At 45.2% G+C, this 26,984-nt stretch overlaps 1 protein-coding gene across 1 annotated transcript in view; it reads left to right on the forward strand.

The window, feature by feature from the left end:
• Window positions 1-7,343: 7,343 nt before the first annotated feature.
• SERINC2 (serine incorporator 2) overlaps window positions 7,344-26,984 on the forward strand; it is a 68,968-nt gene continuing 49,327 nt past the window's right edge. Inside the window, exon 1 of the mRNA XM_040337930.1 lies at window positions 7,344-7,456. Within this exon, the coding sequence (XP_040193864.1) occupies window positions 7,418-7,456 (39 nt within the window). The 5' untranslated portion in view covers window positions 7,344-7,417. The remainder of the gene's footprint in view (window positions 7,457-26,984) is intronic.

Consider the following 26,984-nt stretch of genomic DNA (forward strand, 5'->3'; position numbering starts at 1 on the left):
CTCTAGAGTGTTAGAAAAAAAATATATAATGTCTGGGGGTTCCAAGTAATTTTCTAGCAAAAAAAATAGTTTTTAACTTGTAAACACTGAGTCTGAAAAACAGGCTCAGTCCTTAAGAGGTTAAAAATAGGGAACACTCACATTTGAGCAGCTAGCTGTAGTCAACAAGCCTGTACACTTTAATGACAGGTCCTCAACAGCCACAACTTAGGGTTCCCACCTGTCCGGGATTAACAGGTAAATGTGCAGCGCTAAAATATAAACGGTCAAACTATAAATGAGGCCGTATATAGTGAAAAAATGCATTATTGTTTTACACTCATAGTGACACATGTGTAAACGCATAAGTGAGTAAACTATATAAAGTCCACAATGTGATGAAAAGTAAAGTCCACGGATGACAACTGGGATACAATATTAATCCAGGTAAATGTATGACCTCCTTAGGACATCATTGGAAGGACAGATGTAAAAAGTGGATAATGGGAGATAACCCCCACCAACATTTGAGCAGATAAAAAGCGCTTGTAAAACAAAATGAAAGTTAATGCAATAGCACCAGCAAGGCTCGTTCCTATGCATTTAGTTGAAAGAGACATCATCTACCCCAGATGATTTCTCTTTAGACGAAACGCGTTGAAACAAGCCTTGCTGATGACATTGCGTTAACCTTCATTCTGTTTTACAAGCGCTTTTTATCTGCTCAAATGTTGGTGGGGGTTATCTCCCATTATCCACTTTTTACATCTGTCCTTCCAATGATGTCCTAAGGAGGTCATACATTTACCTGGACTAATATTGTATCCCAGTTGTCATCTGTGGACTTTATTTTTCATCACATTGTGGACTTTATTTTGTTTACTCACTTATGCGTTTACACATGTGTCACTATGAGTGTAAAACAATAATGCATTTTTTCACTATATACGGCCTCATTTATAGTGACCGTTTATATTAGCGCTGCACATTTACCTGTTAATCCCGGACAGGTGGCAACCCTAAGTTGTGGCTGTTGAGGACCTGTCCTTAAAGTGTACATGCTTGTTGACTACATTTAGCTGCTCACTGGTGGACTGCCTGTCTTTTTTAATCTGATGCCATTCCATCCGTTCCGCCGGACAGATAGAAAATAGGACCACCATCCTCCTGTTTTTGGCAGACAGCATCGGATCGCATGGCGCGGGTGTCAGTGGACATGTGTCAGCTGACATCCGCCGCTCCATAGAGGACAATGCAGTGTCCGATCAGGTCCGCCTGAAAAACTGACCGGTGAATCTGATCGAACAGCTTGTGAAAGGGGCCTTACTTAGATCTTTTTGTCAGGTTTTATGCATTTCTAAAACCCACATATTTGTACACAGTTACAAGAATATCTTCTTCTTAGTTCCAGCTTTCACCCATCACGGCAGGCAAGTTGTGCCAACCTTCAGGTTTACCAAGGGTTTTATTAGAGAAAACCTCATACCTGGACCTGTAGAAGACTCTGCCAGAAACTTTTCGTGCCACATATGTATTAGTACACCAAAGTCTGGATCCCAGAGCCCAGACCTCCGCAGAGAGACATTACAGGCAAACCTTGTTTCTTCTTACACGAGGCCCGGGTACCAACCATCTTAGGCTTTTGATATCAGCCTAAGGATCTGGTTAAAGCTCCTAGGTATCCGCAGCCAGACCATCAAAAGAGCATTTTTATTCTTAGCACATGTTGAACGTGACCAACCACCTTAACACTGGCGAATAAACTGAGGTGCTCTCCATTTGGGAGGGGTTATATAGGGGAGGAACTCAATTTTAATAGGGTTTGCCAGAGTCCAATCACCTGTGGTGACTACATAACCCATTAAAGGGGTGGTTCCCCCTAAAACACATTGCTAACAATAGATTCGTAAGACCCGTTACACTGCGGGTAGGCTGGCTTTTTTTTTTTTTTTTTTAGTACATACCGATATCTCCCCGTCTCGTTCCTTGTCGGTGGGCGTTCCTAGTTGATTGACGTTCCTCGGACGGGCGCGTACGTGACGTCACGACTTTCCGAAAGAAGCCGAACGTCGCTGCGCATGCGCCGTATAGAGCCGACTCTATACGGCGCATGCGCAGCGACGTTCGGCTTCTTTCGGAAAGTCGTGACGTCACGTACGCGCCCGTCCGAGGAACGTCAATCAACTAGTTCCGCCCACCGCCTAGGGACGAGACGGGGAGATCTCGGTATGTACGAATAAAAAAAAAAAAAAGCCAGCCTACCCGCAGTGTAACGGGTCTTACGAATCTATTGTTAGAAATTAGTTTTAGGGGGAACCACCGCTTTAAGTAATTAAGGCTCTGTGTCCCATGATGTATGATCAAGAAATATACAACTATTGTTTGACACTTTTAATGATAAAGGCTATTTTAAGACATAAGGGATCAGAGTTCAGAAGTGTTACTGAGGCAATTGGCTCAAAGATAAGACACAACTCTCACCTGCCTAGAATTCTTATCTCTGAGTCAACAATTCTAAACTCTCATCTCTTATCTCTTATAATAACCTTTATCACTAAAGTGTGTAATAAAATAATAAAAAAAGGTTTTTTTTAAACCGTGTCTATTTCATTGCGGATCTAATTAATCTAAATTATTCTAAAATCCTGAAAGCTTTCATCCCTAGTAACCTAAAGCTGATCTCCAGAATCTTTTTTTTTTATATTTACAGTTTTGTTCAAAATTATTCAACCCCCCAATGCTGTAAAGGGTTTTAGGGAATTTAGTGTACATTTGTAATTGTATTCAGAATGAAATCCTACAAGGACTTCTTAAAGGGGTGGTTCACCCTAAAAACTACTTTTTCTTATTCCACTGCCCCCCCACATTCCATCACGATTAAGGCTCTTATTTTTTTTTTTCATGTTGTACATACCTTAGTACAGCATATTCACCCGTGCATCCGGGTTGCGAGTCCCGCGGGAGTGGGCGTTCCTCACATGCTGGTGATTGACGTTTTGCCCAAAAACGAGCTCCCCCCGTCGCGTAAGCCACGTCACGGTTGGCGAAAGGAGCCGAACGGCGAGTCAGCGCTATACTGCGCATGCGCATCGCCGTTCGGCTCCTTTCGCCAATCGTGACGCGGCTTACGCGACGGGGGGAGCTCGTTTTTGGGCAAAACGTCAATCACCAGCATGTGAGGAACGCCCACTACCGCGGGACTCGCAACCCTGATGCACGGGTGAATATGCTGTACTAAGGTATGTACAGCATGAAAAAAATAATAAGAGCCTTAATCGTGATGGAATGTGGGGGGGGGGGGCAGTGGAATAAGAAAAAGTAGTTTTTAGGGTGAACCACCCCTTTAAAGAACCATATGCAACTAAAATGACATCAATTGGTTTTGTAATACAGTAGTAAATGTTTCTTTTGTGAATTCTTCATTTACACAATTATTCAACCCCTTAAAGGCTACCACTCTGAAGAACAGAGGTTCATTGAAGTGTTTTCAATCAGGTATTGAAAACACCTGTGGGTGTCAGGGAGCAGCAATAAAGCCTAATAAGCACCAATTAGGCAGCTTTAAAATGACTGTGATACTCAGCTCCTTCTAGACATTTACTGGTGTGGTTACAAACATGGTGAAGTCAAGAGAATGGTCCAGGAAGACAAGAGAAGAGGTGATTACTCTTCCCAGGAAGGGCAATGGCTATAAGAAGATTGCAAAGATGTTAAACATACCAAGAGACACCATAGGAAGCATCATTCGCAAATTTAAGGCAAAGGGCACTGTTGAAACGCTACCTGGTCGTGGCAGAAAGAAGATGCTGACTTCGACTGCTGTGCGCTACCTGAAGCGTAGAGTGAAGAAAAGTCCCCGTGTGACTGCTGAGGAACTGAGAAAAGATTTGTTAGATGTGGGTACTGAAGTTTCTGCTCAGACAATACGGCGCACACTGCGTAATGAAGGCCTCCATGCCAGAACTCCCAGGCGCACCCCCTTGCTGTCTCCAAAGAATAAGAGGAGTCAACTGCAGTATGCCAAAAGTCATGTGGACAAACCACAGAAGTTTTGGGATTGTGTTCTGTGGACTGATGAAACAAAATTAGAACTGTTTGGGCCCATGGATCAACGCTATGTTTGGAGGAGGAAGAACAAGGCCTATGATGAAAAGAACACCTTGCCTACTGTGAAGCATGGCGGGGGGTCAATCATGCTTTGGGGCTGTTTCGCTTCTGCAGGTACAGGGAAGCTTCAGCGTGTACAAGGTACCATGAATTCTCTTCAGTACCAGGAGATATTGGATGACAATGTGATGCAGTCCGTCACAAACCTGAGGCTTGGGAGACGTTGGACCTTTCAACAGGACAATGATCCCAAGCATACCTCCAAGTCCACTAGAGCATGGTTGCAGATTAAAGACTGGAACATTTTGGAGTGGCCATCGCAGTCACCAGACTTAAATCCGATTGAGAACCTCTGGTGGGACTTAAAGAAAGCAGTTGCAGTGCGCAAGCCTAAGAATGTGACTGAACTGGAGGCTTTTGCCCATGACGAATGGGCGAAGATACCCGTAGATCGCTGCAAGACACTTGTGTCAAGCTATGCTTCACGTTTAAAAGCTGTTATAACTGTAAAAGGATGTTGTACTAAGTACTAAGATTGAATGTCACTTGGGGGTCGAATAAAACTGATAATGATGTGAGCACAGAAAATACATTTGTGGTTATTTCATTATAAATGTTATGTTATATTTGTCTGACCTACACGTGCCTCTTTGATTTAATTGTAAGCAGAATGACAGAATGATCAAAATCAATGTCAAACTGGCCAAAACAATCAATTTCAGTGGGGGTTGAATAATTTTGAATACAACTGTATATACTGTATTTATTGGCGTATAACACTCACTTTTTTACCCTGAAAATAGAGGGTAAACTGTGCCTGCGTGTTATACGCAGGGGCTGTGGAACGTTTTTTCCCTGAAACTTCCCTCTTAAAGTTAGGTAAATACGGTAATTAGCATGTTAATTAACACAGCACTTAAAGTGGAGGTTCACCCAAAAAATACATTTTTAACATTACATTCAGCCGAGTTGTCCTAATGACAATCGGATGTTCTTTTTTTTTTTTTTTCGTACATACCTTATTTCACCGCCGCTTCCGGGTATGTCTTCTGCGGGACTGGGCGTTCCTATCTGATTGACAGGCTTCCGACCGTCGCATACTACGCGTCACGAGTTGCAGAAACAAGCAGAACGTCAGTGCGCAGGCGCCGTATAGAGCCGCACCGACGTTCGGCAACTCGTGACGCGTAGTATGCGACGGTCGGAGGCCTGTCAATCAGATAGGAATGCCCAGTCCCGGAGAAGACATACCCGGAAGCGGCGGTGAAATAAGGTATGTACGAAAAAAAAAAAAAAAAAAGAACAGCCGATTGTCATTAGGACAACTCGGCTGAATGTAATGTTAAAAAAATTTTTTTGGGTGAACCCCCGCTTTAAGGCAGCCCAGGTGACCAGACAGTCCGTCTCCAGAAATTACTTTAGCTCAATTCTGCAAGTGATTCTAATTTATTATCGCTGTTTTCTAGCTGGTCTAAAAACACTTTTGACGTAAAGGGAAACTTTTTGGTTGCTATGGACAATCTCCAGTTTCCAGCTAAAAAGAAAAGTATTTATAATGTAAAACTGCATGCAGGGCACTAGACAAACCACTAGGGACAAAAGGGATGTGAAATAATTTGATACAGTACTATAATCTGTAAGATTACAGTGTACTGTATGTATACTGTGTTTTTATTTTTATTTTATTTGGTGTCGAACTATGTCCCCGTGCATCGCAACGCTAGCAGGGAATGGAGCTCGGCACTCGGGCACTGTGTGAATCAAGCGGAGGAGGAGACAGGTCAAAAAACACAGCGGGGAGACATCGCAGGATCCAGGGGACAAGGTAAGTAACTTTGCCTGGATCCTGCAATGCGATCCTGAGTGTGGCGCGGAGTTACCACTTTTGGTACTGAGAGAGGTAAAGGTGTGAATGGGGCTCAAAGAAATGAGGGACAATTGAAGAGGAAATAGATATGGATTTGGCTACAAAGGAGGAACAGTCCTCCAAATCATGGACAGCGTCTGTTTCTTTAGGTCATATAAATAAATATAAAATCTGTATGAAGTGTTTTGGTTTGATTAAACAGCAGATGGGCATGGTAGAGGGTGCAGTGACCAGCTCAGAGGGGCATGGTAGAGAGGGTACAGTGACCAGCTCAGAGGGGCATGGTACAGGGTGCAGAGACTGGCTCTGAGGAGAATGGTACAGGGTGCAGTGACAGGCTCCGAGGGGCATGGTACAGGGTCCAGTGACTGGCTCAGGGGAGCATGGTACTGAGTCCAGTGACCTGCTCAGGGGAGTATGGTACAGGGTCCAGTGACTGGCTCAGGGGAGCATGGTACAGTGACTGGCTCAGGGGAGCATGATACAGGGTCCAGTGATTGGCTCAGGGGAGCATGGTACAGGGTCCGGTGACTGGCTCAGGGAAGCATGGTACAGGGTCCAGTGACTGGCACAGAGGAGCATGGTACAGGGTCCAGTGACTGGCTCAGGGGAGCATGGTACAGGGTACAGTGACTGGTTTAGAGGGGCATAGTACAGGGTCCAGTAACTGGCTCAGGAAAAGCATGGTACAGGGTCCAGTGACTTGTTCAGAGGGGCATAGTACAGTGACTGGCTCAAGGAGGCATGGAACAGGGTACAGTGACTGACTCAGAGGGGCATAAGTACAGGTTTCAGTGACTGGCTCAAAGGGGCATAGTACAGGGTACAGTGACTGGCTCAGAGGGGCATAGTACAGGGTACAGTGTCTCAGAGGGGCATAGTATGGGGTGCAGTGACTGGCTCAGAGTGGCATAGTACAGGGTACAGTGACTGGCTCAAAGGGGCATAGTACAGGGTACAGTGTCTCAGAGGGGCATAGTACAGGATACAGTGAATGCTCAGAGGGGCATAGTACAGTGACTGGCTCAGAGGGGCATAGTATGGTGACTGGCTCAGAGGGGCATAGTACAGTGAATAGCTCAGAGTCAGACTCAGAGGGGCACAGTACATGGTACATTGACTGGCTCAGAGGGGCATTGTACAGTGACTGTTTTAGAAGGGCATAGACATAGACTGGCACAGAGGGGCACAGTACAGTGACTGGCTCAGAGGGGCACAGTACAATGACTGCCTCAGAGGGGCATAGTACAGTGACTGGCTCAGAGGGGCATAATACAGTGACTAGCTCAGAGGGGCACAGCACAGGGTACGATGACTGGCTCGGAGTGGCCGGAAGCTGCCTCAGAGCGGAGCTGTTAGTCTGTAGAAGGAAGGTGAGCCTTGCAGGAGTGGGCGGGGCCAGTGTTCTCCTCACAAAGCTCCCAGTGTGGAGGCTGGGTGTTCCCTGCTCCTTCCTCCTCGATAATGGGTGCCTGTCTGGGAGTGTGTTCTCTGCTGAGCTGTGTGAGTACCGACTATATATATTTACACTGACTACATGGGGGCTTCCCTATCACTGTGTGTCTCTCCTGTACTCACTTCTCTCATCTCTTTCCCAACTTCCTCCTGTATGAACAAGTCATGGCTGTGTATTTCTCTCGGGACACCTTATATGGGGGTTGAACAACATGTCTATCCCTGGTGTGTACACAGCCTGCTTTCTGACACTTTTCTCAGCTCTTCTACAGGCTTTTAATATTGACCTGGTCTTGTCTCCTATCTGTATGTGTTTAGCAAGTTATACATGTATGTTGTAGGTAGGTATGATATGGTGTGCGCTGGGTGACCAGCTGACATGACAGATGAGCTCTATGTTTACAAGTCCCTTTCTCATGGGTTCTGTCCATCTCATCAGCAGGCAGTCTGTGAACAGATCCCCCCACTATATCAGAATAAGAGGAGATAGATGATACTTTTGTGACATGCAAGTTTGTTTATTGTTTTTCTAGTCCGAGCCCTCCTGAGTCCTGACCTACACTATATCAGATGGGCAGCCACATGGAAATGGAATTGCACCTATTTATTCAAGGCTGATCATACATCGAATGCTTTTTTAGGTACACCTGTTCAATTGCTTGATAACACAAATTGCTAATCAGCCAATCACATGGCAGCAACTCAATGCATTTAGGCATCTAGACGTCGTGAAGACGACATGCTAAAGTTCAAACAGGATTTAAGTGACCTCAAACCAGGCATGGATGTTGGTGCCAGACAGGCTGGTCTGAGTATTTCAAAAACTGCTGATCTACTGGGATTTTTACACACAACCATCTCTAGGGTTTACAAAAAATGATTTGAAACAGAGAAAATATCCAGTGAGCGACATGCCATGTTGATGTCAGAGGAGAATGGGCAGACTGGTTTTAGATGATAGAAAGGCAACAGTAACTCAACCACTCGCTACAGCCAAGATATGCAGAATACCATCTCTGAATGTACAACACATTGGACCTTGAAGCCGATGGGCTACAGCAGCAGAAGACCACACCGGGTGCCACTCCTGTCAGCTAAGAACAAGAAACTGAGGCTACAAGTCACACAGGCTCACCAAAATTGAACAATAGAACAGTGGTCCCCAACCTTTTTGACCCCGGGGATCAGCTGCGTGGACGAAAATTGTGCCAAGGGTTGGGGTTTGCACGCGGGGGGTAAACAATTTTTCGTGGGCAATTTGTCAGCGCATTATTTCTATTATTACATTGTAGTAATAAATGAAATTGTTCAACTCACCATAATGCAAAATCCATGGAAGCCCTGAGCGTGTCACTTGCCACGTTGCCTGTCACCAGATGCGGAATGTCACTTGCCACATCACCTGCCACGTTGCCTGTCACCAGATGCGGAATGTCACTTGCCACATCACCTGCCACGGATTCGCAGGGTTCTCGCATTGCAGCAGTGTGAACCGCCCCTTATTAAAAGTCCCAGTATAAAAGTATTATCAAAGCCCCAGTACAAAAATATTATTAAGGGGCGGTTCACACTGCTGCGGTGCAGGAACCCACTGCGGGTTCCTGCATCGCAGGTTTTCCGGCGGCAGTTCACATTGCCCTATGCGAACTGCTGGGAGTGTCAGTTAAAAGTTAACAACACCCCCAAATCAGTTCGCATATCACAGTGCGATCTGCAAATTTGGACAGGAATCAGATCGCATGGGTGTTCACACCCATGCGATCCGTTTCTGCTACAGACAAAAAAAAAAAAAAGGGTCCTGTGCGAGTTTAATGTGAATTCAGCCATACAATTTGCATGGCTGAAATCGCATCGCACAGAGATCGCATGTGATCTGCAGTGCGGTGCAAATCGCATCCGAACTCTGACATCGCTGCAGTGTGAACCAGCCCTAAATGTCCCAGTGTAAAAATATTATTAAAGTGTCCCAGTATAAAAAAAAATATTTAATCATTTTTTTTTTATACTGGGACATTGATTAAATGTCCCAGTATAAAAAAAAACGATTAAATCATTTTTTTTATACTGGGACATTTTATCATTTTTTTTTTTTTACACTGGGACATTTTATCTTTTTTTTTTTTTTTTTTTTTTTTTTTATACTGGGACATTTAATTAATGTCCCAGTATAAAATGATTTAATCGTTTTTTTTATACTGGGATATTTAATGTCCCGGTATAAAAAAAATGATTAAATGTCCGAGTATAAAAAAATGTAAAAATGTCTCAGTATAAAAAAATAAATAAAAATGTGCCAGTATTAAACAGTATAAAAGTCCCTCAGCAGTGCTCACTGTACTTACACAGTCTCAGCGCGGGAATGTGAGGGGGAGCCGTTTGCGGGAATGCATAGAGCGGATGGGCGGAGAGATGATGTAATTCTCTCTGCTTTCATCGGGCGGCTGCGCCAGGACTCTGTGTAGCGTAGCCTTGCACGTTTGTAGGGTGGGACAGCGGCGCGCCTCTGCGTAGCGCAGAGAGATGGCGTCCATTTCCAATGGATCTCCCCGGATATAGCAGCGGTACGGCCCGCCAATGTGTCCTGTGCGGCCCGGCTGGAGAGGCGGTGCGACCTGGCTTTGGGCCGCGGACCGGGGGTTGACGACCCCTGCAGAAGATTGGAAAAATGTTGCCTGGTCTGATGAGTCTTGGTTTCAGCTGCGACATTCAGATGGTAGGGTCAGAATTTGGAGTAAACAACATGAAAGCGTGGATCCATCCTGCCTTGTATCAACGGTTCAGGCTGGTGATGGGGGTGTAATGGTGTAAGGGATATTTTCTTGGCACACTTTGGACCCCTTAGTACCAATTGAGCATCATTTAGATGCCACGGCCTACCTGAGTATTGTTGCTGACCATGTCCATCCCTTTATGATTACAGTGTACCCATCTTCTGATGGGTACTTCCAACAGGATAATGCACCATGTCACAAAGCTCAAATCATCTCACCACTGGTTTCTTAAACATGACAATGAGTTTACTGTACTCCAATAGCCTCCACAGTCACCAGATCTCAATCCAATAGAGCGCCTTTTGGGATGTGGTGGAACAGGAGATTCACATCATGGATGTGCAGCTGACAAACCTCATGTCACTATGGACCAAGATCTCTGAGGAATGTTTCCAACACCTTCCAGTTTTGAAGGCAAAAGGGGGTCCAACCCGGTACTAGCAAGGTGCACCTAATAAAGTGGCTGATGAGTGTATATGGATCAGGTTTATTTTTTATTTATTTTCTTTGATCGGCCAGAGAACTAAACAGATTCCTCCATCCACACAAGCGAGGTGGATGGAGGAATCTTCCCCACTCTGCTATTGTATTATGACAGTGGGGATTCCTCTGCTGACAGAATAAACTGATCAGCACTGATCAAAGGAAAATTTTCCAGCAAGTCAGGTTGAAAGAAGTCAAACGTTGTGTCGACTTCTCTAGAATGAAAAGGATCATAGATCAAAATTTGTTCTATTATTGAGCTGAAGCAGCCAAATTTCAATCCATTCATGGCCAACTTTCACACTGTACAGCAAGTCCCCGACATGCCAACGTTCAACTTGCGAACTTCCAAAGATGCGAACATGCGTTTGCATGTCCAATTGTGTAAAGCTGGGTACATTCTTACATGCGCAATGTTGGTGCGGTGATCTCCCCCCGCTGAGTTATTATGTTCTGGCAGAACACACTGATCAGCACTCGCAGCCATGGTCTGGAAGTTCTGGACTTTGTTGGACGTACAAATGAGCTCCTGATGTGGAACTCAATCGTAAGAAGGGGACTTATTATATTTTAAAAATTCCACTTTTTTATTATTTTTATTTCAGCCTGTAAAAGCACATTTATGTCAGCCTTTGGCACTTACATGGGTATTAGTCTATGGGCCATAGGCGCTTACAGGTGTTTTAAAAGAAGAGTGTTTACAGACTGAAAAAAAAAAAAAAAAAACCCATAGCCGTGTATATATGCAAGACTGACTGACAGATGAACCTGAACTTGTGTGAAAGAGGTGCAAAATCCAAAGCGAATAGAAGAAAGAAAGTCACCGCTCCAGGTGGGTCTACTATATGGTCATGCACTGGTACAGGATTCCAAGGGTGCTGGCGGTGCACTAGGCAAGCATAAAGGTTGAATGAAGGATGGATGGCCGCACTCCAAAAACCGTACAGGTTGTCTTTTATTAAATGAACAGCAAAAGCATTACCAGATCACAGCAACAGAAACAGGGGACAGCCGACGTTTCGCACAAAATCAGTGCTTATTCATGGCTAACATGCAATAAAACTGTTTGATATATATAGAGATCAAAAGCTGACATGTGACCTGATTGAATAATTGGCTGGGGGTGGCCCATGGTAACAGGACACACCTGAAGCCAATACCAAGTCACAGCCTACCTGTGCATACCAAAAGACATGTGAACAAAAAGTGCCAAAATACAACCATAATCAACATAAATGTATACATGTTTTTATTCACTCATCCATGCACAATTGGTTCATGTATACATTTATGTTTGTATTTTGGCACTTTTAGCCATGAATAAGCACTGATTTTGTGCGAAACGTCGGCTGTCCCCTGTTTCTGTTGCTGTGATCTGGTAATGCTTTTGCTGTTCATTTAATAAAAGACAACCTGTACGGTTTTTGGAGTGCGGCCATCCATCCTTCATTCAACCTTTATGCTTGCGTGAAAGAGGCCTTAAAGAGGAACTGCAGTCTACTCACATGATTTGTAATAAAAACATCTTTGCCATTGTGAAGCTTCTCTCCAACCACTTTGCATATTATTTTATATATACTGTAATTCTGTACTTGCCAAATATGCTGCAGAAATCTCCCTCCACTGAGTCTGGCTGCAGCAATTTTAACTGTGGGCAGCTGAAGCTCTGCAGCTCTCATTGGCCCTCTTATGTTTCATCTCCCTCCCTTCCAGGCAAACTCTCAGGAGAGTAAGAGAGAGAGGGGGTGAGAGAGAGAGAGAGAGCTGTGCATGATGTCATAAGTCTAGGCTTTTTACCAGACAAGAAACAGGAAGTGGACTGTATAAGGTATTTACTGGCAGAAAAATAAATGTTTTACTATCCAAAGTTTAAAACAACAAGGGCAGAAGATTTAATAGATGGAAAGATGAAAAAAATTACAGAAGGTCCACTTTAAGAAGCGAGAAATGAGGACCTTGAGTTCTCAGGTGAGAAACTGTTGTGACATCCGTACCTAATTGCTGCTGTATCGGTCTATAAAAGTAGTTTAGCCTTCTTTTGTATTCTTGTAGCAGTTCCTGACAGGAAGGGATTGATGCAATGTAAATGACAAACTCTAGCAAGCCCTATATAATTAGAAAATCATTTTCTAATGAACCCTTAATCATCCATTGGCTAACTGTCTGGTCTTTTTTTTTTTTTTTTTTTTTTTTTTTAGTTTAATTTAGCCTCTCAATCTTTTCAAGTGGAGGAACACTTGAAATAATTTTCAGGTCTTGGGGAACCCCCAGCTAAAATTAATCATAAATGGTGTGCTATTCCTATGAAAGCAATGTGACTCAATATAAAAAAAGAAAATTGCTATAAAGAGACTAGTGCACAACAATGATACTTAATACAAAGCAATATGACTCCATATAGTAAAAATGTGACTTGCAATAAAGGTGACTAGTGCATAAACAATAATGATACTTATTAGTATAACTGAAAACTAGTGAGTGTGTGTGTATGTATGTATGTATGTATGTATGTATGTGTGTATATTAGGGCTGCAACTAACGATTATTTTCATAATCGATTAATCGGCCGATTATTTTTTCGATTAATCTGATAAAATCATTAAAAAAACGTAATGTGTAATTTTTTCGTTTATTTAACAGTAATAATCAAAAAAACTGAGTGTTACACTCAAATGGCAGATTAAAAAACGTTTAACATTACACAACTTTGCAGCAGTACTATTTCACCGGAGAACACCAATGCTGGGGCACTATTCCTCCCGGGAACACCAATGCTGGGGCACTATTCCTCCCGGGAACACCAATGCTGGGGCACTATTCCTCCCGGGAACACCAATGCTGGGGCACTATTCCTCCCGGGAACACCAATGCTGGGGCACTATTCCTCCCTGAAACACCAAATGATGGGGCACTATTCCTCCCTGAAACACCAAATGATGGGGCACTATTCCTCCCTGAAACACCAATGCTGGGGCACTATTCCTCCCGGGAACACCAATGCTGGGGCACTATTCCTCCCGGGAACACCAATGCTGGGGCACTATTCCTCCCGGAAACACCAAATGATGGGGCACTATTCCTCCCTGAAACACCAAATGATGGGGCACGATTCCTCCCGGGAACACCAATGCTGGGGCACTATTCCCCCCCCCCCCCAGGAAAACCAATGATGGGGCACTACTATTCCACCCACCCCCCGGAACACTAATGATGGGAGTTAGGAGGATGGGGAATTGTTATAGGAATGCTTGTAATGTTACTGTGCGAGTGTATGCAACTAAACTAGACAGGTAGGTTTTTCTACCTCTCACAGACAGTGCAGCTTGGCTCTCCTCACCGCTGCTTCTAGCCTCTGTTCCCTCGAGGCAGCAGTGGGCGGGGCTGAGATCAGTGGGGAGCTGACGTCAGAGGAGAGGCGTGGACATGCGGCGCAGACGTGCCTCGTAATACGGCGGCACCTTGTACACATACGAGGCACGTCGGTGCTGCATGTCCTGTGTAATACGGCGGCGTTATCTCGGGACGGGAGGATTTTTTGAATGGGCGGACGGACAAAAGGTGCGGACCAACTAATCGATAATGAAAATCGTTGACAACGATTTTCATTATCGAATATTATCGATCATATCAATGAATCGTTTCAGCCCTAGTGTGTGTGTGTGTGTGTGTGTGTGTATATATATATATATAATTATTCCAGATCCAGCGTGTCTCCTCTTTTACACCGCTAGGCATCCAGTCGGGGTGTTACTGTAGTGTGGGAATAGCAAAAATGTATTTGCTATGGTCACACAACCCGGTGACCACACTTTTGTCTTCCACCAGGTGAATGGGTAGGGGTACGATGTATTACGATTTATTAAAGGGGGCTCCCGGATTCCGATAAGCCCCCTGACAACCAACGGCCAGGGTTGTTGGGAAGAGGCCCTGTCCTCATCAACATGGGGACAGGATGCTTTGAGGTGAGGGGGCCGCAGGGCGCCCCCCCCTGGGCCTGGTACGGTTCAGGAGGGGGTGAGGCTGTACCAATAAGGAGAGACAAAGTGTATATAGGGGTTTAATCAAGGACTCCTGTGTCAGAAGATCTTCAATCAGGTCAGTCTCAAACGTGGGAGGGCCTGAAAATTGAGAACGTACAGCGTGTTATAGTTGGAAATATCTGAAATACTATCTGAAATACACCCAGCGGGGTAGTCTGAATTTGGCTGACAGTTTGCCAAATGCTAAAAATTCCAGCAGGCAGGACATCTCAACTTCTGGACGCCAAATCTGGCCCAGACCTGTGGGTCAGGGAGCATTTCAAGGCGAGGAAGGGAAGGATTACCCCATAGAGGTTGGTAGGGAGACCAATGATCAGTTTTAATCAGGGCCGAAACAACTAATCGATTATGAAATTAATCGATTACAATTTTCATAATCGATTAATCGGCCAGTAACACAATGGGGTTAAAAAAACTAAAATTAGCCCTTTATAATACAAAAAAGCAAATCTCTACTGTAAATATTACTTTCACTGTCCCACAGTAAAAAAATGAACCCCCTTACAGTAGCGATTATTTGCTCTTTTTGTACTTATTTTTGTTACCCCATTATGTTACTAAACATCTTAGGCCTGGGTTACCACCTCTGTGTTTTTTGGTGCTTTTTGCAGAAACACACTACAGTTCATTTACATGTTTTCCTATGGGACAAATTCACATCCATTATTTTTTTTTTTCAGCTGCTGCGTATTTGCAAAGGGCAAGGACTTTTTAACGCAAAACTGTGCTATTTTTTTTTCAATATACTTCAATGGAGAAGGTGCAGAAAAGCATGTAATGTGTTTTTGCGGCAATTTGTGTTTTGTAATCTGCCCAACAACAAATTGGCCCAAATATTTTTTTTTTTTAAGGCTATTATTTGATTAATCGAAACAATAATCCGCCAACTAATCAATTAGGAAAATAATCGTTAGTTGCAGCCCTAGTTTTAATGAAACATACTCTTCCATCTGCCCACACCCTTAACTTCACTCTAGTGGGGAGGGGGAGGGGGAGGGATGGGTAGGCCATCGGACCCCTGTAAATCAGATTTACCAATTCCATAAGTGACCCCAAAAGAGCTGCCTCCAGACACACCACTGCATTTGCTCTAGAGCCCATAAACCAGCAATGGACTGTAAAGAGTATAGCAGCCCAGAAGTAAACTTGATGGTTAGAACATGTCAACTCACCGGGAGCTAAAGGCTCGGCCAAACGTGGAGTAGCACCCGCCAATAGGAAAGAGCTGATTCAACTGTACACTTCTTAAAAAAAAAAAAAAAAAAAAAAAAAAAAACGTGTTCAACCAAATGGGGCAGTTATGGAAAGCAGAGGTTTTTGGGATAAAAATTATTTTTTGAATATTAATGCGACCTAAAATATTGAGGCGAACTAGCCCAGGATGTGCATCCCTCCCTCAGTTTGAATAACGATACTTTTTTTTTCAAAGGGTAATTTTATTGTGCACAAGCAATAATGTACACGGCATTTATGCAAAGGTGAACCAATACTTTAACTGTGCCTTCTGATTTCAAAAGTAATAAAACTCTTGCTAAACTTTCAATGCGACCAGAAAAAAAAAGCCTGTTGCAAAAAACTAGCTTAGTGGCACTGAAGGCATAGGTGTCGAAAGGAGGAAAACATATCGGGGTACTGGGATACAATACTCTCTTGCTAATGGCTATTATCAGGGTACTGAGGTACAATACACTCAAGCTAACAAGCATTATCAGAGTACTGGTGTGCAGTACATTGAGGCTAACGGGTATCGTCAGGGTACAGTACAATACACTGAGGCTAATGGGCATCATCAACATACTGGAGCACATTATACTCAGGCAAATTTATATCATTAGGCTAAAGTACATTCCGATTGACAGGTAACCTCAGATTACACGGTACAGTAAACTCAGGCTAACAGGTTTCATCTGAGTACTGGGTACAGTACAGTCAAATTAACAGCTCTCATGGGGTTGGGCTAATGGGTCTCATAATTTAACTATTTTTATGTAAAAGTTTGGATACCACTGGTTAAACTGAACGGACTGGGCCAGATTCACGTAGATCTGCGGCGGCGGCGTAAGGTATCGCATTTACGTTAGGCCGCCGCAAGTTTTACGGGCAAGTGCTTGATTCACAAAGCACTTGCCTGTAAAGTTGCGGCGGCGTAGCGTAAATCCCCCGGCGCAAGCCCGACTAATTCAAATGATCCAGGTAGGGGGCGTGGATCATTTAAATTAGGCGCGTGCCGAACGTACTGCGCATGCGCTGTCCCTAAAATTTCCCGACATGCATTGCGGTAAATGACGTTGCAAGGACGTCATTGGTTTCGACGTGAACGTAAATGGCATCCAGCCCCATTCACGGACGACTTACGCAAACAACGTAAAATTTTGAAATTGCGACGCGGGAACGACGGCCATACTTAACATTGGATACGCCACCTAGGGTGCATGTTTATCTTTACGCCGCGTATCTCTTACGGAAACGGCGTAAATTTACTGCGACGGGCAAGCGTACGTTCGTGAATCGGCATAACGACTCATTTGCATATTCTACGATGTCCGCAATGGAAGCGACACCTAGCGGTCAGCGTAAATATTGCACCCTAAGATACGACGGCGTGAGGACTGAGGTTGAGAACTTTACAAGAGGTGGCTGAATTATTTTTTTTTTTTTTTCAGGTTGCTCCCTATTTTCCCAATATTTATTTTTTTCTTTTTTTCTTTTTCTATCACCTGATAATCGTGTGAATTAACACACTTCCTGTCCTAGGGTGCCTACATTTACTCCCCTGTTGTATATATGGAAGTAGTCCTTGTAGTCGCCCATACTGGAATTCAAATTTTTCTGGCTTGGTTTTTCTGCATAACACAGAACTGATAGGATTACTACATGTTTAGCAAGAGCTACAGCTTTTTTTCTGCAATTGCTGACATTTTTTTTTAGCCTGAAAACACTAATGTAGCCTCTACATGTAAAAACCGGTGAGCTGCTATATATATATATATATATATATATATATATATATATATATATATATATATATATATATATATATATATATATATATATAGTTAGAGAGAGATATCTTACGCTATAAGCCTTGTGGTGGATCTGCTATGATTTATGTGTGTGTATAGGTTTGCTGCTTAAAATATTTTTATATTTTTCCAGCCCTTTTCCTATTGCAGTTTTGCCTACTAAACACACACTGTTTGATTTGCATTATCCCTCCTCTTGTTGTACATGGATCATGGCACTGCAATTTATTTTATAATTAAAAAAATCTAAGTACCTTTTACCTAATAAATATACAGCTGTCACATGGCCCAGATCTTTCCCAGCCTGTCTAAAGGGAAACCTACACAGGAGGAGCTTCTAGTCCTCTGCTTCTGGTCTTTGGGATACAGGGTAAAAGAATCCATATAAAAAAAAAACTGTTTTAAATCCTCCTACAAATACTGTATATATTTGAAAGGAAATCGTTATTTTTGGCAATAGCATGGTTTAGGCAGATTTCTTTCAATTACAGGATGTGTCGCGCCTCTCCAGCCTTTGTTTCTTGAGTATATGCGCTTTCAATAACAGGGAGGTGAAGCCTTCATAAATAAAGATGTTATATCCCTCACTCATTGTGTTTAGCTGATTAGTGGGCTTGAAGGAGGGGGGAGTGGGCTGTCTTTTACCACTGTGTATACGCCCACACGTTTGTTTCTATAGTCACAAGGGCTGCACAGATGTGATCAGGGAGGAAATGCTCAGTATAGAGACTCACTTAAAGCGGATGTCCGCTGGAAAAAAATATTAAAAGCCAGCAGCTACAAATACTGCAGCTGCTGACTTTTAATATCAGCACACTTACCTGTCCTGGAGTCCAGCGCCGTCCGCAGCAGAGGACGAGCGATCGCTCGTCACTCTGCTGCCCCCCCCCCGCGCCATCCTCGGTGAGGGAACCAGGAAGTGACTGGCACCCGCTGTGTTCTGGGAGCCGAGTGTTATCCAGAACACAATGGGGGGGGGGGCGGGTTCTGACGTCCTGCCCGCAGACTGTGTGGCCAGAAGTTGGTGCAAATACCTGTCTTTAGATGTGGTGATTATTGACACTTTAACCACTTCTTCAGCCCCGGAAGGATTTTCCCCCTTAATGACCGGGCCATTTTCTCTTCCGTTCATGGACAGACACAGCAGCCTTTGACCTTAGGGTTATATCCACTTCCTTCCAGGAGAGTTAGGCAGAAAAAAAGCACTTTAAGTGTTAAAAACACTTAGCTCAGCACAGCTCCTCCCAGGGGGCGTGGTCCCCCGGGTATAACCCACATTCTGCCTCAGCAGCCCCAGTTTCTTTCTGCCTAATGTCAGGAGAGGACATGGCCTTCTGGAGTCCCTGTACTCTGGAATTTTTTTTGCGATTTTTGTTTTGTTTTTGTTTTGTTCCTGCATTTTTGAATCCTGTGATTCTTCTATCAACTGCCGACTGGGTGACAGGCTGGGTCTTGACTCTTGTAGTCCCCCCCCATGTTCGGCCATTGAGCGTGTGCCGGCCCTCAGCTCTGGGTCGTCCACGCCAGGCCCCATTGCTCCAGGGGTGGCCGGGGAACTACATGTTCCAGGGCACACATATGACCGGTCTCTATGGCCTTGTCACAGTGTGTCTGGCCGACAGCCATGCCATTTAGCAGACGTTGGTTCTGTCCGGGATACCTCCAGCCGGTGGTCGCAGGATGGGTAAGTAGTGGCCCCTTGCCCTGGCAAGGTGGTATGGCTGGTGTTTCCCCTGGGGAGGTCGACTGAGGGTCTGCCCTGCTTTCCTCTCTCCCTTTCCTCTCCCTCCTTCCCCATACTGGGTAGCGGCTGTGAGGGGGGGGGCTCCTGGGGTCTTTTTATTACCACCGCGGACTGTGTGTTGCGGGGGGCTGTTTTTTACTGTGGAGTTGCTGCTGGATGCTGCTCTGTGTTTGGTGCGTCATGAGGGTTTTTAAAACTGCGCACCGCCGCCATTTTCTTGTAGCCCGCTGGTGCTTTTTACCTCAGACGGCGGCCATCTTAGATATGTCTTGGCCTCTTGTGACTGTAATAGTGCTGCAAAAGACCGCAAATCGTCCCTGAGGTGACAGATGCAGCGCAGCCAGCTTTCAGAGCACACTTCTATTTTTTTTTTTTCAGCTCACTGCAATCAGGTGGGGTGGTGAGTTCCCTGGGGGCCTCTGCCTTCTGTTCTTTGCAGCCAGGAGGTGACCGGTGGGTTGTTCTGCTTTGCAGTGCTGGGTAACACAGCGGTGGGGCATCATGGAGCCTGAACCTGGTGCTTCTGCCCCAACAATGCCTGAGTTAACCCTTAATCCCCCTGCCCCTGCCGCATCTGTTGAGGCAATATCGGCTGTCCTTGAAGCGTTTCTCGCCAGGTTTGAAGCGACAAGTGGCCAGAAGGGGGGTAAAAAGCGCCCCCTCCGTTATCCCTTTGAGGAGGACTTTTTGGAAAAAATGGGTCTCTCCTCCATCAGTGGACCCTCCCGTGTCCAGATTGAGTAAAGCCACCACATTGCCTGTGGAAGGGGTTCTCCCGCCTTTAAGGACCCCGCAGATAGGATAGTGGAGGCTGTGGCCCGCTCCATGTTCACAGTAGTGGGTTCGGCTGTGAGACCGGTTTTGGCCGGGACTCTGATGTCGCAGACACTGACTGAACGGGCAAAGTTGTTGCTGCAGGAGCTGGAGGTGCAGGATGCTTTCGAGACCTGTAAGGACCTGGCTGAACAATTGGTTCAGGGTCTGAAGTTTGTCTGTGAGTCGGCTCTGGATACGCTTCCCTTCCTTTCCAGGGCCTCCGCCTATGCAGTGGTACTGCACCGCCTTGTGTGGCTGAAATGCAGAAGTCGGTGTTGGTTCCGTCTCTGCGTCTGGAATACCTGGGACTAGTCCTGGATTCCACGGAGGCAAGAGTTTTTCTCCCAACAGGGAAACTTCAGACTCTGCAATTGGCAGTGCAGCAGTTGTCGACCCAGTAGTGGTCATCTCTTCAATTCTGCATGAGGGCTCTAGGTCTGATGGTGGCCTCTTTCAAGGCGGTTCCGTATGCCCAATTCCACACCCGGGAGCTACAGAAGGAAATTCTGTCACGTTGGGACAAGCTCCCGTCATCTCTGGATTATCAGATTCAGTTGAGCCCTCTGGTCAAATCTTCCCTGGTGTGGTGGCTGACGTCTCCGGTGCTTCGGACCGGGAAATCGTTTCTGCCGTGCCTTTTAACAGTGGTCACGACGGATGCCAGCCTCTCCGGCTGGGGGGGCATTTGGGGCACCCAGTCAGCCCAGGGGCGCTGGACTCAGGAGAAGTCCCGCCTGCCAATCAATATACTGGAGCTCCGAGCAATCAAGCTGTGCCTTGCCAGGTGGTCCCTGGATTTGCAGGGCCGACCGGTCAGGATCCAGTCCGACAACGCCACGGCCGTGGCATACGTCAATCATCAGGGAGGCACACGGAGCTCGGCTGCAGCGATGGAAGCCGCACACATCCTTCGGTGGGCCGAAAAGGTCCGTTCCGGCTCTATCGGCCGTGTACATTCCGGGGGTACAGAATTGGCAAGCCGACTACCTAAGTCGCCAAACACTAGACCAAGGAGAGTGGTCACTCCACCCGGAGGTGTTTCAGAGTCTGTGCCAAAAGTGGGGCACTCCAGACGTGGACCTTCTAGCGTCCCGTCTCATTTGGAAGGTGCCACGGTTCGTGGTCAGGTCAAAAGACCCGTGGGCGGACGCGTCAGACGCGTTGGTGGCACCTTGGGGTCATTATCGCCTAATTTACGCCTTCCCTCTGAAGCTTCTTCCTCGCCTGCTGCGCAGAGTGGAAGCCGAAGGGATTCCAACAATCCTGATGGCCCCAGACTGGCCGCGCCGCTCCTGGTACGCGGACCTGGTGTGTCTGGTGGCAGACGCCCCTTGGCCTCTACCCCTGAGAGAAGATCTTCTGTTGCAGGGTCCGATCTTCCACCCTGCTTTACAGTCGCTGGCTTTAACGACTTGGCTGTTGAGAGCCAGGTGTTGAAGGACCGGGGCCTATCAGGCTCGGTGGTTTCTACCATGCTGTGTGCAAGGAAGTCTACTTCACGGAGGATTTACCATCGTACATGGAAGGCCTACATCTCTACGTGTGAAGAGATGAAATGGCACCCCTGTACATACATGGTGTCCCGGATTCTGCTGTTTTTACAGCGGGGAGTGGATCAGGCTCTCGCCTTGAGTACGGTTAAGAGTCAGATCTCGGCTCTAGCTGTTTACTTTCAGCGACCCTTGGCAGCGCACTCCTTGGTGCATACGTTTGTGCAGAAGGTCTGGCATGTGGCCCCTCCTATGTGCCCTCCACTGCCCCCATGGGACTTAAATTTGGTCCTTTCGGTGCTTCAGGACGCTCCTTTTGAGGACATTCGGAAGATCCCTTTGTTGACTCTGTCACAAAAGGTGTTTTTTCTAGTAGCAATTACATCAATCAGATGGGTGTCTGAACTGTCCTGCAAGGCTCCCTACTTGGTCATCCATGAGGATAAGGTGGTGCTGCGGCCTCAGCCGTCTTTTCTCCCAAAGGTCGTTTCGGCTTTTCACATTAATGAGGACATTGTGTTGCCAACCTTATGTCATCGGCCTAAGAACACGAAGGAGGCCACTTTACATTCTTTGGATGTGGTTCGGGCCCTACAAGTGTACTTATCGGCTACGGCTCCGTTCCGGAAGTCGGACTCACTGTTCGTGTCGGTGAACGGTCCTAAAAAAGGTCTGGCGGTCTCGTCGCCCACCATTTCTAGGTGGATCAGACAGGTTGTGCTTCAGGCCTATGCCCTGAAGGGGCGGGCGCCTCCTTTTCTGGTCACGGCGCATTCGACCAGGGCGATCGGTGCCTCTTGGGCTTTCCGGCATCAAGCCTCTGTGTTACAGGTGTGTAAGGCAGCGACCTCACACTTTTTCAAAGTTTTACAAGGTGGATGTGAGTGCATCTTCAGATGCCTCCTTCGGCCGCAAGGTGTTACAGGCGGCAGTTTAAGGTTGGAGTTCCTCCGTTGAGTAACTCCCGTTTTGTTTGGGGTGTAGCTTGGTTTGCTGAGTTGTTTTCCCACCCCTCTAATTTTTTGACACTGCTTGGGGACGTCCCTAAGGTCAAAGGCTGCTGTGTCCGTCCATGAACGGAAGAGAAAATAGGATTTTTGTACTTGCCGTAAAATCCATTTCTCTAAATTCATGGACGGACACAGTACCCACGCCTCCTTTGTTTGTACTGCTTGTTACGAACTGGAGCTGCTGAGGCAGAGTGTGGGTTATACCCAGGAGACCACGCCCCCTGGGAGGAGCTGTGCAGAGCAAAGTGTTTTTAACACTTAAAGTGCTTTTTTTCTGCCTAACTCTCCTGGAAGAAGTGGATATAACCCTAAGGTCAAAGGCTGCTGTGTCCGTCCATGAACTCCGAGAAATGGATTTTACGGTGAGTACAAAAATCCTATTTTTTGCGATACGGCACTGCGTCGCTTTAACTGAATTGCATGGTCGTGCGACCAGGTACCCAAACAAAAGTGACATCTTCTTCTTTTTTTTTTTTTTGTCATAAATGGAGCTTTCTTTTGGTGGTATTTGATCACCTATGCTGTTGTGTGTGTGTGTGTGTGTGTGTGTGTGTGTGTGTGTGGGTGTTTTTTTTGTTTATAGCGAAAAAAAAAAAAAAAAAGAGCAACAATGATCTCCCAGACTTTGGGGACTCGGTACTGGCCGGTAGTAGGTCCCCACACATGTAGCCCCAGTTCTCCTCTACAAGTGTGTAAAGTTTGCTGTCTGAGGGACCTGGGGAGCACCGATTTTGTATTTATTATGTATTTTTTATTTACTATAATAAATATAAAAACAAAAACAGATTTCTTCCTCAGTTTAGGCCGATATTTATTCTTCTACATATTTTTGGTAAAAAAAATAGCAATAAGCGTATATTGATTGGTTTGTGCAAAAGTTATAGCGTCTACAAAATGGGGGATAGATTTATGGGATTTTTTTTTTTTTTTTTTTTTTTTAAGTAATGGTGGAGATCTGCCATTTTTTCTGAATTGCGGCAGACAGATCAGACACTTTTGACACATTTTTGGGACCATTGACATGTATACAGCGATCAATGCTATAAAAATGCACTGGATTACTGTGTAAATGTCAGACGATCTGTCTCTTCTCCTGACAAAAAATGTACACACAAATCCTGTTCTGACTCGTGCTCACGATCGCCCGTAGCCGGCGGTCATCGAAATCGCCGGCCACGCACATTTATGCTCCCGCTGTGCAGTTGGGCGCGCGCGTCTGCTATAGCTGCTTAAAGGGCCAACCGACAGCTATTTGCTGTCTCCAGCAATATGATGGTGGTTGGTCAGCTAGTGGTTACACTTTTTAAGAAAAAAGGCAAGCAGCAATGATGAATATCTTGGTAGTGATGAGGTGGTTAAGTAGCCAAGTGGCTCAGTTAGTTAGAAATGGAAATAAACCTTTCAGTTTATTCTGTGCTTATACAGTTGTGCTCATGTTTACATACCCTGGCAGAATTTATAATTTCTTGGCCATTTTTCAGAGAATATGAATAACACACAAACTTTTTTTTCACTCATGTTTAGTGTTCGTCTGAAGCCATTTATTATCAATCAACTGTATTTACTCTTTTTAAATCATAATGACAACAGAAAATACCCAAATGACCCTGATCAAAAGTTTACATGCCCTGGTGATTTTGGCAAACAAGTTGACACAAAGGGGCATTGCTATTAAAGGTAACTATCCTTAACTGTGATCTGTTTGCTTTTAATTAGTGTGTGTGTGTGTGTGTGTGTGTGTGTGTGTGTGTGTGTGTATAAGGCCTCATTCACACAGGCGGACTCCGTCGCTACGGAATCCGCCTGGTCCCGTCAGCTCAGCGGGCGATCAGTCCGCAGATCTCCGCTGAGCCGACGGATGACAAGCTCCTCTCTGCTCACTGAGCGGGGAGGGGCTTGTCGGGCACCGCTGTCCTCCTATGGAGCGATCTGATGAAAATGGACAGCATGTCCGTTTTCATCAGATCTTACCTGATCCGCATGGACGGATAGGGACGTGGCCCCCATACATCTGTTTTTAGCGGATCGGGTCAGATGTAAGCGGACATGTCTCCGCTGACATCCGACACTCCATAGCGATGCATGGAGCGGCCGTTCAGGTCCGTGACAGACGGACCCGAACGTCCCGTAGTGTGAATGAGGCCTTAAAGGTCAATGAGTTTCTGGACTCCTGACAGACCCTTGTATCTTTCATCCAGTGCTGCACTGATGTTTCTGGATTCTGTTTAATGGGGAAAGCAAAAGAATTGTCGAAGGATCTGCGGGAAAAGGTAGTTGAACTGTATATAAGAGGAAAGGGATAAAAAAGATATCTAAGGAATTGAGAAGGCCAAACTCTAATCATGAAGTGGAAAATGAGGGGTTCTGTTGAAACCAAACCACGGTCAGGTAGACCAACTAAAATTTCAGCCACAACTGCCAGGAATATTTGTTTGGGATGCAAAGAAAAACCCACAAATAACTTCAGCTGAAATACAGGACTCTCTGAAAACATGTGGTGTGGCTGTTTCAAGATGCACAATAAGGAGGCACTTGAAGAAAGATGGGCTGCATGGTCGAGTCGCCAGAAGAAAGCCATTACTACGCAAATGCCACAAAGTATCCTACTTATAATACGCCCAACAGCACAGAGACAAGCCTCAAACCTTCTGGCACAAAGTAATTTAGTCATTTAGATCAAAATGTTGATTTTTTTGCCACAACCATAAACGCTACATTTGGAGAGGAGTCAACAATGTCTATGATAAAAGGTACACCAATCCTACTGTGAAACACGGAGGTGGATCGCTGATGTTTTGGGGATGTGTGAGCTACAAAGGCACAGGAAATGTTGTCAATTTATGGCAAGATGAATGCAGTATGTTACCAAAAGATACTGGAGGAACATTTTGCATGCATCAGCAAGGAAGCTGCGCATGGGACGTACTTGGACATTCTAACATGACAATGATCCAAAACACAAGGCCTAGTTAACCTGTCATTGGCTACAGCAGAATAAAGTGAAGGTTCTGGAGTAACCATCTCAGTCTCCTGACCTCATATCAATATCATTGAGCCGCTCTGGGGAGATCTCAAACGTGCAGTTCATGTAAGACAGTCCAAGAATTTACAGGGACTGGAGGCGCTTTGCCAAGAAGAATGGGCAGCTTTACCATCTGAGAAGATAAAGAGCCTCATCCACAAATACCACAAAAGACTTCAAGCTGTCATTGGGGGCAAGGGGGCAATACACAGTATTGAGAACTGGGGTAACCTTTTGATCGGGGTCATTTGGGTAGTTTCTGTTGCCATTATGATTTTAAGAGAGTGAACACAGTTGATTAATAAATGGCTTGAGCCAAACACTAACCATAAGTGAGAGAATTTTGTGTGGTATCCATATTCTCTGAAAAATGACCTGGGTATGTAAACTTATAATCACAACTGTAGATTCTGGACTTTGAACAGATGTAGAGAAGACTGCAGCTAAACGGGTACAATGTATGTCGGAGGATTTGTTTAATCTCTGTGTATCACCCGAAGCCAGTCACTTCACTGGGTATATGGAAGGGTTTACAACCACTAAAATTATTTAGATATATTTTCTTAGCCTACATCTATGCGAGTGTTGGACTTCATGTAAATCACACGCATTCCTGCATCCGCAGCAAAAAAAAAGAAAAATGTGCTGCTGTTTAGCATATGTGCAGGTGTTCCATCAATTCTTAATGGCACCCACACGTAGTGCTAACTGCAGCATGTTTTCCTGTGTGTTGAAACGCATACTGTGTGTACTGTATGGACTTTTTTCCCCCTGTGTTTCCCACAGGTACAGCATCCCACTCAAATGAATAGGCTGCTGTGGACACAGGGAAACCACAGAAATGTGAACCTAGCCCTGGTGTTTTGTAAATACACAGGGTAGGTTGCTAATTTTAGATTTAAGTTCAGACGCTGCAGTAAAGTAATATTTAATCATAACTTAGGTTAATAAACAGCAGATTCTTGTGTAAGCACATGACACAAAAAAAACACCTACGTGCATGTTTCTACGTGAGTTGACAAATACTAATGTATTTCATCGTTTGTTTATAAAGTTGTTTTTTTATACAGGATCCTCCGTGAACACCTATAATATTGTATGTGGTGACCACTGTAACTTAAAACCGTGCAAGTGTCACAGAACTAAATCTATAGGTGCCCATAGACATTTAATGACA

The sequence above is a fragment of the Rana temporaria genome, chromosome 2, assembly GCF_905171775.1.
Source record: "Rana temporaria chromosome 2, aRanTem1.1, whole genome shotgun sequence".
NCBI lineage: Eukaryota > Metazoa > Chordata > Amphibia > Anura > Ranidae > Rana > Rana temporaria.